At 38.5% G+C, this 12500-nt stretch overlaps 1 protein-coding gene across 2 annotated transcripts in view; it reads right to left on the minus strand.

The window, feature by feature from the left end:
- Positions 1–10442, minus strand: part of TBX15 (T-box transcription factor 15) — a 132997-nt gene extending 122555 nt beyond the window's left edge. The window contains exon 1 of one of the 2 annotated variants that reach the window (XM_082246971.1): positions 10166–10442. In XM_082246971.1, the coding sequence (XP_082103097.1) occupies positions 10166–10370 (205 nt within the window). In that variant the 5' untranslated portion in view covers positions 10371–10442. Of the gene's footprint in view, positions 1–6160; positions 6444–10165 lie in introns of those variants that run through there. The other variant, XM_082246970.1, reaches the window with a different exon arrangement.
- Between the last annotated feature and the right edge of the window lie 2058 nt (positions 10443–12500).

The following is a 12500-nucleotide window of genomic DNA, read 5'->3' on the forward strand; positions in this document are numbered from 1 at the left end:
CCCCAGGGAGCTTACAACCTAAGATCCCTAACTCACATACATACACATATTAGGGGCAATTTTGACAGGATCCAATTAACCTACCAGCATGTTTTTGTAGTGTGGGAGGAAACCGGAGTACCCGGAGGAAAACCCACGCAGCAGGCACTGGGAGAATAAGCAACTACTTTTTTTTTTTTTCCCTCATAAGCAGCACTAGTTTAATAGTATATATAATATAGTTCAATATATATATATATATATATATATATATATATATATATATATATATTTCCTCCAGTATTGAATTGTATTATAATTGTACTGTCTGCCCTCATGTTGTAAAGCGCTGCACAAACTGTTGGCGGTATATAAATCCTGTATAATAATAATATATATATATATATACTGTATATTTTTTCTCAACAACCAACACACATATTATATAATATATATAATATGTGTATATAATATGTGTATATATATATATACTGTATATAAGATTGTGTTGTGAACATATATTGGATTGCGTGTGTATGTTTTATATATATATATATATATATATATATATATATATATATAATATTTTATAGTGATATAATAATAATAAAAATAATAATATATATATATATATTTATATATTTATATATATATATATAAATATTTTATAGAGACACACACATAACAATAATAATATAAAAAAATATATATATATATTTATATATATATATAAAATATATAAAAAGATACACATATATATTTATACATGTTTTATATTATTAGTATGTGTGTGTCACTATATAATATTATATATATATATATACATATACACACACACACACACACACACACAATCCAATCCAATATATTTCCACAACACAATCCCATATATATATAATGCCTTCATGCGCTCACATAGATGGATACACAGCAAAGTGATATTTAAACAAAGATTAAACTTTATATGTCATTTTTCCATATATAACTGAACGCAGCTACTATCTTTATTCATCACGCTATAAAACACTATAAAAACACCACAAAAAGGATTATAGCAACAGGTTTTTTTTTCAACTAAGTCCTAAGAAATTGAAAAATAACAGATGCAGGACTCAAAAAATAAATAAAAATGTTTACCCTTGTGTTGATGCTTTGTGAATTCAGCCTTATGTAAAGGAGAAGATTTTTGGTTTTATGTATATATATATTGGTGGGGCTCCAATGTTTTCTTTTTTATTTGTGTTGTAGTACTATGGAGGGAAAAAATATTTTCTATATTGGGCTGTGCTTACTGCAAGTTTAGAGGAATTTAGAAATAGATAGATAGATAGATAGATAGATAGATAGATAGATAGATAGATAGATAGATAGATAGATAGATAGATAGATAGATAGATAGATTAGATAATTTTTATTTTTTAAACGCACACAGCCACACTTACATAGATAAATGCTGGCCATACATGCACAGAATTTCGGCCGAAAATGGTCGTTTTAGGAAAGATCGTTCGAAAATCGGGCCGTTAGTGAACACAAGTTTACCGACGACTTCGATCGTGTGCCCGGCTAATGTCGATAGACCCATAGCGAAAACTTTTATCGTTTCTACGAAAGTTTTTACGTGTATGGTAAAATTGAAACGAAAATAATATTCTGACTCATATTGTGCATGTTATCAAACGATCATTATGATCATGAAAACGATTATGTAAAAGAGTTTATTCTGTAAGTTAGTGGCCAACTCGCTTTCGACCGAAGAATAATCCGTTCAGTCTGCGAAATTCTGTACATGTATGGCCAGCAAAAGAAAGGGAATGTCTTCATGCCTTTACAATGGTAATTTACTAAAGAAGTAGAGCGGAGCAAATAGTCACCTTGAAAAGTATATACAGTTCCTTTGCAATATGAATATTCACTGAGCTTAGTAAAGTTGTGTTTGCTTTGATTACTCAATTATATGCAAGGGGGATTTTTTTTTTTTTTTCCAAAAAATTGATTGACATAAACCCAGCTTCATCCTAATTACTAAGCTCAATAAACATAAACATTACTAAGTGAGCAGTCTCTATTCCTTTGGTAAATCAACCCCACCTTAGATTGTAATCTCCATGAAGGAAGGGACTGATGTAAATGTATGATAGATATGTATTGAGCTGTGTAAATTGATGGCGCTATAGAAGTCCCTTGAATAAATAAATAAATCTCAATACAGAGATATTGCCGCATCACATGCATAGTGTATAAATCATTAATAATATTACCTGGAATAATAAATGACGTGTAAAAGGTATAAATGTTTTTTCTATGCTGACCACTGAGGTTTGGAAAGTGAGTGCGGCTCTGACCGCCCTCCAAGGGATTGCGACCCGGTGATAATAATTCCCCCAACCACCGCTCTACACTAATATGACGCATAGCTATCATATGTTAAATTATATTTTTACTTTTTTTTTTTTTTAAATAAAATTTAAAAATAAAAAAAAAAAAAAAAAAAAAAATTCTGCATTGCAATAGCAAAGATGTAACTTTGGTTGCAAAAACTTTTTCAGCACATCGGCTGAATCTGGTGGATCCCCCACCCCCAGAAAATGCGCCACATCACAAGTGGTCACCGTTTGCTACAATCAATTCTCGAAAAGGGAGATTCACTCTGTGATATCGTATAATGTATTACGGCTTAAATATCCAATATTTATATCTGGGAAACTCTATAGAGAAGACTAGAAAAATAGACCATCATTCCCTTTATGTTCCCACTTATCTATGGATCATACACAGATGTAAAATTACATGGGCATATATTAATATATATCTAAACATATATACACGTTTTTATAATAGTACAGGATGCAAGATAAGTCAAAGTTAAAAATTGCTTATTATTATACATATAATAATATTGTTCATGTTGTTGACTTTCACATGTTATATGACAAAATTTTAAATAAAAAAAAAATAAAAAAAAATTGCCTATTTATTTTCTATTCATGTGTGTGTGTATATATATATATATATATATATATATATATATATATATATATATATATATATATATATATATATATATATATATATATACTGTATAAATTGTATGGAAAGCATCTAGCAATGTATGAAACAAATCTACAAATCTATCTCATTTTACACATTTTGCTGTATAAATACATTTATAAATGCAATAAATAAAAATAATGTATTAAACCACAACTAAAAAATAAAAATGTTTAAAACTGTCATCGGTCAGAATTATCATTTATATGGCAATATTGTCCTTGTGATAAAAAAATAATACACAGCCATGCTGTACATATTTACAGGGTGGCTATATGTGCCTAGAACTCTGCAGATATAAAGAGATACAGGGAAAGAGAGATATATATAAATATATATATATATATATATATATATATAAACATTTTTTAAGATTGGGTTTTAATTTGGTAGGAGTTTTACATTTCTGTTACTATATATATATCTATATGAACGTAATAAATATTACAATATAAAAAAAACTTAAAAAATATTACAATATAAAAAAATTATATATTATATAAAAAATGATATACTTAGCTATGTATATATGTATATATATATATATATATATATATATATAAACATTTTTTAAGATAGGGTTTTAATTTGGTAGGAGTTTTACATTTCTGTTACTATATATATAATGTATATAATTTTTTATAATTAGTATATAATTATATCTAGTATCTATAGTATCTATATACATAGATACGTATATAGATAAGTATATAATTTTTTATATAATATATAATTTTTTGTAATATTTTTTACGTTCACAAAACTTTTTATTGAACGTTATAGATTTTCTAAAGAAAGTAATACATCCAAAAAGCCAATATCCTATTTAAACACAGCTTGTATTATTATTATTTTTTTTTATTATTTAATGCACTATTCTTAGACAGTAATAAATCTCTGTACACCCAGCAGCAAACAGGAGAGGTTTCCATATTGTATGGAAGAAGTGTAATTATTATTTGTGATATTTTTATCCATCTCTTAGAGAACTTTCCCCCAGAAATCTCTCGGTAAATACGTTACTATTTTTTTTTTTTTTAATTTGCATTGTATTCAGTCTAGTAATACTGCACGATAAAATAGAATTTCTGCATGGTAATTATATAGATATTTTTTTAGGGGAGATTATATTTTTTTCTAAATAATTGTAGAGTATTAGAATCTCTAAAATATCTCTATATATCTATAATTTTTTTAAGATGATGATTATTATTATTACTCATAAAATAATATATCTATAAAAAAAGTCTAGAATAATGTCCAATAATTATTCTACTAGGACAAGAGAAGGGGAATTTACAGATGATTTTATTTCACGTCCATAAATGTTTTCTCACCTTCAACCCTTAAAAAACACTTCCCGAATCATCTCAGTATAGAACTGATTTGTGTCTGGTGCCTTTCCCAGATAACCCAACACCTTGCTATATAAAAAAAGATTGATTATTACTATTATTATAATTTTTTTAAATAATTATTAATAATATATTTTTAATACATATTATTTTATGAGTAATAATCATAATAATCATCATCTTAAAAATAATATGCTTTGTCAGTCACCCTAATGTCATCCTGTCTAGTTGGCCAGTTTAGTAAATAGCACATTTTCCAGATCAGTATTAAATAATCGGTGGAATAAATAATCTTGGGTGTTAAATTTACAGTCATTGGAGATCTACATTATAGAATACTCTGGATATGACATGGCCTGCTATATAATAAAGCAGCAGACACATAATAATACGGACACACAGATAATTCAGACTGATCACACTGATACAATTCTCTATGCGGCTGCTGCATACTATACAGTATATACGATATATATATATATATATAAATATATATATATATATAAATATATATATACACACATATATACACACACCCTGCCCATTATACAGTGCCCACTATAGTATACGTCATTTATTCTGCACACACATACGATAAAGATCTGGCAGATTTTCTGGGTTCCTTCTGCACATATAGAGGCCCTGTATAATCAATGTGTGCCCGGCGGTCCCCTTTATAATATTGGGCACCCCCCCCCCCTTGCCAGGCTTGAAATATCCATCAAGCTTTCAGGTTATTAATTGCCAACTGCATACACATACAATGCTGGCACACCACATCCTTCCAATGACAAGCTGAGTGCCAGGCTCTGATATATAATACTCCTATGCCTGACTCTAACATAATATACTTCTGTGCCAGGGACTTCCACATACAATGTACCCCTGTGCCAGCTCGCAAATAGAATGCCCCGTGCCAGGCTCCCATATATAATACCATTTGGGATGTCTTCCCAAATGCAATGCCCCTGTGCCAGGTTCTCACATGCAACACCTCTATGCCAGGCTTCCATATATAACACCATTGAAGCTGGCTTCCAAATACAAAGATCTTGTGCCAGGCTTCCATATATACCACCACTGAAGCTGGCTCCCAAATACAATGACCTTGTGCCAGGCTGCCACATATACCACCGAAGCTGGCTCCTAAATACAATGCCCTTTTGCCAGGCTCTTACATACAATGCCCCTGTGCCAGGCTCCCACGTACAATATCTCTGTGCCAGGCTCCTACATACAATGCCTTGGTGCCAGGCTCCCACATACAATGCCCCATGCAATTGCTCTCACATACAGCACATCTGTGCCAGGCTGCTACATACAATGCCCTATGCCAGGCTTCTACACACAATACCCTGTGCCAGGCTACTACATACAGTGCCCCTCAGCCAGGCTCCTACATACAATCCCCCTGTGCCAGGCTACTACATACAGTGCCCCTTAGCCAGGCTCCTACATACAATCCCCCTGTGCCAGGCTACTACCTACAATGCCTCTGTGCCAGGCTACTACATACAATGCCCCTCAGCCAGGCTCCTACATACAATCCCCCTGTGCCAGGCTACTACATACAGTGCCCCGTAGCCAGGCTCCTACATACAATGCCCTGTGCCAGGCTACTACATACAATGCCTCTGTGCCAGGCTACTACATACAGTAACCCCGTGTCAGGCTCTCCCATACAATGCCCATGTCCAAGTTCTAATATATTATCCTCGGTGGCAGATAGTGATCCTCGTGGGCATAAACTGGCATCTCCCCTCTCCAGCACTCACCAGGGTTGAGGTCCAGACATGCCCCCGTGTCTTCCGCCTCGTCCAGCTCCTCCGGTGGGCTCAGGCCGTCCATAGACAGATCCAGTCCTTTCTGGTGGTGCCAGTCCCGCAGCTTTCTCTTCTTGTGCCCCCCAATCAGAGCTTCCACAGAGAAGGCATGAGCTCTGGAACTGAGGGTGACTGTGGATCTCCTCCTGTCACTCATGATCTGCTGCCACCCCAGTGCCAGCCAGTGCCAGCCCTACATCAGTGCAGCTGCTGCACCGTCTGCTGCGGACCACTGACTGACCACCACTGCTGGGCTGAGGGGAGGCGAGGGGGGCCGGCCTGTCCTGCCCTGGGACAAGAGGGGGGCACAGGGCTGGCCAATCACAGGGCAGAGGAGGGGACTCCAAACTTTTCCAACTTTCATCCAAACTTCCAGGAGGATCCTAAATGACAGCACTGGGGAAGGGGAGAGACACAGACTTAACCCTTCACAAACCCCCATCAGTCATATAAGAGAGGCAGATTCCCCAATTCCTAAACACAGGGACCCCAAACAGCCCCCCCCCCCCACCACCACCCCACCCCCTCCTGGGCTCAGAATTATACACATACCGATCTATACGAGGTGATTGCAACAGATCTCCAACACCCCAGTCCTATTCAAAAGGAAGTTACTTTATATGAGTACATGTGAAACATTTCGATACATTTTAATATCAGTTTGAAAAATAAAAGAAACAGCCACAAGTTGTAAAAATGTATTTAGGACATGATCCAATATTGTTAAAAAGTAAAAAAAAAAAATATATATATATATGTATATATAATATATTATATTTATATATATATATATATACATATAAATATATATATATATATATATATACATATAAATATATATATATATATATACATATAAATATATATATATATATATACATATAAATATATATATATATATATATATATATATATATATATATATATATATAAAATATATTATATATATATATACTGTATATATATATATATATATATATATATATATATATATGTATATATATATATATATATATATATATATATATATATATATCCCATTTAAAAAAAAAAACAAGTCTTTACTTGTTTAGGTACAAATTCTCTTTTCACAAAGACGCTATTTATTTATTTATTTTTAACAAAAGTAACTGAGCAAAAAAAATATTTTAAGTCTTCTATCAAGTTATATTATCCAAAATAAAAAAATAGCAATATAGATGAAATCAGCAAAAAAAAAAAAAAAAAGTGCAAACGATTGATGAACTTCAATTGACCAAAAAAAAAACCCTTATCTGATCGATCGTGCCTTTTTCTCAGTCGTTTATTGATTGCAAAACGCAGCTATAGTTTGCCGATTCCACAGTTTTCACTGAATAAAAAAAAATCATCTGAATACTAAAATCGCCGTGCCCACTGTGAGAGCATATTCTATAATTATATACAGAAACGCCAATATTTCCGCACGCAGTTATCTATATGATTATCATACAGACATTTTATTGTGTAGTACTACTGCACGACATACGGTGCGAATAAGCCATTTAATGGTGAAGTATTCACTGAGAGAGCCTCGAAAAAAATTCACTAAGAGATGAAACCTAATGTCATATAATAATAAAAAAATAAATAAAAATATAAAAAAAAAATAATACATAAATAATAATAAAAATAATATTAAAAGTAACAAGAATTAATTTTTACTTTACTGTAAGAATCAAGGAAGGGATTGCCGCACACAATAATAAAGTTGATAACTGGCAACAGCTTTGGCATCCCTGTCCCATCTTGATGACTTGATTCAATTCATTTTAACATTACTATTAATGAAATGTGAATAATTTGCAGTTTTTGGATATTCTATGTACTGAATAGTCGAGATATGACACGGAGTGCATTGAAATGAACACAGATGATATTCTACTGTAGATTATTTTACAAATTATATTAAAAAAAATGTATATATATATATATATATATATATATATATATATATTAAAAAAAATATATATATATATATTTTTCTTTATAATTTGTAAAAGAATCTACAGGAGTAGATATCATATCATTCAGTGCAGTCCATGCAATACCTCGACTTTATTTATTAGAATATACTGTATTTTCTATCCTTGGCACAGTGCACACATCTTCTCCTCTGCACTCCACTTTGCCCCATGGCTTGGGGTATTTTTTGGATCCTTCCTAAGTGGTCCTGTATGATCAACGTGTGCCCGGCTGTCCCTAATAATACTGCCCATTTTTTCTTCTGCCAGGCTGGAAAAGCCTATTAGGCTCACACACATCTAACATTGAAAATTCTTCCTGAGGGAAAAGATATATCTGCCTCTGGATGCCACTTGAATACCGGGCACACAATTCTGGCTATATGTCCAACTGGGTACATCTACGATGTTGGGCAATCTACGGCCTTCCAATTACAGGCTGTGTACCAGGCTCTGATATTTATTGCACCTGAATTAGGCTCTCACTTATAATATCTCTGTGCCTGACTCGCAAATAGTATGCCCCTGTGCCAGGATCCCACATACAACACCCCTGCGCCAGGATCCTACATACAATGCCCCTGTGCCAGGATCCCACATACCACACCCCTGTGCAAGGGTACCACATACAACGCCCCTGTGCCAGGATCCCACATACAACGCCCTTGTGCCAGGATCCCACATACAAGGCTCCTGTGCCAGGATCCCACATACAACACCCCTGCGCCAGGATCCCACATACAATGCCCCTGTGCCAGGATCCCATATACAACACCCCTGTGCAAGGGTACCACATACAACGCCCCTGTGCCAGGATCCCAAATACAACGCCCCTTGTGCCAGCATCCTACATACAAGGCTCCTATGCCAGGATCCCACATACAACACCCCCGTGCCAGGATCCCACATACAACACTCCTGTGCCAGGATCCCACATGCAACACCCTTGTGCCAGGATCCCACATGCAACCCCCTTGTGCCAGGATCCCACATACAAGGCCCCTGTGCCAGGATCCCACATACAACGCCCCTGTGCCAGGATCCCACATACAACGTCCCTGTGCCAGGATCCCACATACAGTGCCCATGTGCCAGGATCCCACATACAACACTGCTGTGCCAGGATCCCACATATAACACCCTTGTGCCAAGAACCCACATACAACACTCCTGTGTCAGGATCCCACATACAATACCCCTGTGCCAGGATCCCACATACAACGCCCCTGTGCCAGGATCCCACATTCAACACCCCTGTGCCAGGATCCCACATACAACACTCCTGTGCCAGGATCCCACATACAATACCCTTCTGCCAGGAACCCACATACAACACTCCTGTGTCAGGATCCCACATACAATGCCCCTGTGCCAGGATCCCACATACAATACCCCTGTGCCAGGATCCCACATATAACACCCTTGTGCCAGGAACCCACATACAACACTCCTGTGCCAGGATCCCACATATAAGGCCCCTTTTACAGGATCCCACATACAATACCACTGTGCCAGGATCCTGCATACAATGCTCCTGTGCCAGGATCCCACATACAATGCCCCTGTGCCAGGCTTCTTCATACAACACCCCTGTGCCAGGATCCCACATACAATGCCCCTGTGCCAGGCTTCTTCATACAACACCCCTGTGCCAGAATCCCACATACTATGCCCCTGTGCCAGGCTTCTTCATACAACACCCTTGTGCCAGGATCCCATATACAACACCCCTGTGCCAGGATCCCACATACAATGCCCCCGTGCCAGGCTTATTTATACAATGCCATGGTGCCAGTTATCTACATACAGCACCTCTGTGCCAGGCTCCCACAAACAATGCCCTGTGTCAGTTATCTACATACAGCACCTCTGTGCCAGGCTCCCACAAACAATGCCCATTCTCTTTTATATTAAGCCCAGTGACCTGTAGTGACCCTAGTGGGCAAAGGCTGGCATCTTTCCCCCTGGCACTCACCAGGATTGAGATCAAGACATGCCCCCGTGTCCTCCTCCTCATCCAGATCCCCTGGTGGGCTCAGGCCATCCATAGACAGATCCAGTTCTTTCTGGTGGTGCCAGTCCCGCAGCTTTCTCTTCTTGTGCCCCCCAATCAGAGCCTCCACAGAGAAGGCATGAGCTCTGGAACTGAGGGTGACTGTGGATCTCCTCCTGTCACTCATGATCTGCTGCCACCCCAGTGCCAGCCATACATTAGTACAGCTGCTGCACCGTCTGCTGTGGACCACTGACTAACCCCCACTGCTGGGATGAGGGGAGGCGAGGGGGGCTGGGGAGGGGACTTTAAACTTTCCTAACTTTCATGCAAACTTCCAGGAGGATCGTGATTGACACCACCTTGTAGGGGGGGAGGGGGGGGGGGAGACACAGACTTAACCCTTTCTGCGACCCCATTGGTCAAATATGAAGGCAGATTCCTGCTTTTTACACAGGGACCCCAAATACACAGATTGCAACATATCTCCAGCATCCCTGTCCTAAAACAGGTAAGATCCCCAATATCAACCCTCCATAATTCACTGTCTTTAGAGACCCCATGAGGAAAGATCCCCCATAATTCACTGTCATCAGAGACCTCAGAGAGGAAAGGTCCCTCAAAATCCCCCCCATAATTCACTATCCTCAGAGACCTGATATATTTAAGATCCCCCATAACCCCCCTTCCATATTCCACTGTCCTTAGAGGGAGTAGTAAGATCCCCTCCCAACATCCCCAATGTCCTCAGAGACCCCTACAGAGGTAGGATCCCCCTTATCCCCCACAAATCAGTGTCCCCAGAGTCCCCCATAGGAGTGAGATCCCTCTATATAACTCATCTTCAGAGACTCTGCTTGAGGTATATTCCCCCATATCCCCCCTTTATTCACTGTCCTCAGAAACTCCCATAGATCCCCATATCTTCCCTTTGTTCACTGTCCTAAAATACCCCCATAGAGGTAGGATCCCCCATATTTCCCTCCCCCCATCATTCACTGTCCTTAGGGACCCTCATAGAGGTAAGTAGACCCATATCCTCCCATCATTCTCTGTACTCAGAGACCCCCATAGAGGTAAGATCCCCATATCCCCCCATTATTCACTGTCCTAATCACCTCGTAGAGGTAAAATCACCCATATCCCCCCCTCATTCACTGTCCTTAGACATCCCCCCTAGAGATAAAATATCCTGTATCTCCCCATCATGCACTGTCCTCAGAGACCCCCAAAGAGGTAAGTAGACGCATATCCTCCCATCATTTACTGTCCTCAGAGACCCCCATAGTGGTAAGATCCCCCATATCCCCCCATCATTCACTGTCCTAATCCCCCCATAGAGGTAAAATCACCCATATCCCCCCATCATTCACTGTCCTCGCCACCCCCCCACAGAGGTAAAATCTCCCATATCTCCCCATCATTCACTGTCCTCGGGACCCCCATAGAGGTAAAACAACCCATATCCTCCCATCATTCACTGTCCTCAGAGACCCCCATAGAGGTAGGATCCTCCATATCTCCCCATCATTCACTGTCCTCAGAGACCCCCATAGAGGTAGAATCCTCCATATCTCCCCATCATTCACTGTCCTCAGAGACCCCCATAGAAGTAGGATCCTCCATATCTCCCTATCATTCACTGTCCTCAGAGACCCCCATAGAAGTAGGATCCTAAATATCCCCCCATCATTCACTGTCCTCAGAGACCCCCATAGAGGGAGGATCCTCCATATCTCCCCATCATTCACTGTCCTCAGAGACCCCCATAGAGGGAGGATCCTCCATATCTCCCCATCATTCACTGTCCTCAGAGACCCCCATAGAGGTAGGATCCTCCATATCTCCCCATCATTCACTGTCCTCAGAGACCCCCATAGAAGTAGGATCCTCCATATCTCCCTATCATTCACTGTCCTCAGAGACCCCCATAGAAGTAGGATCCTAAATATCCCCCCATCATTCACTGTCCTCAGAGACCCCCATAGAGGGAGGATCCTCCATATCTCCCCATCATTCACTGTCCTCAGAGACCCCCATAGAGGGAGGATCCTCCATATCTCCCCATCATTCACTGTCCTCAGAGACCCCCATAGAGGTAGGATCCTCCATATCTCCCCATCATTCACTGTCCTCAGAGACCCCCATAGAGGTAGAATCCTCCATATCTCCCCATCATTCACTGTCCACAGAGACCCCCATAGAAGTAGGATCCTCCATATCTCCCCATCATTCACTGTCCACAGAGACCCCCATAGAAGTAGGATCCTCCATATCTCCCCATCATTCACTGTCCTCAGAGACCCCCATAGAGGGA

This window comes from Pelophylax lessonae (genome assembly GCF_965119305.1).
Source record: "Pelophylax lessonae genome assembly, chromosome: 2".
Classification (NCBI taxonomy): Eukaryota; Metazoa; Chordata; class Amphibia; order Anura; family Ranidae; genus Pelophylax; species Pelophylax lessonae.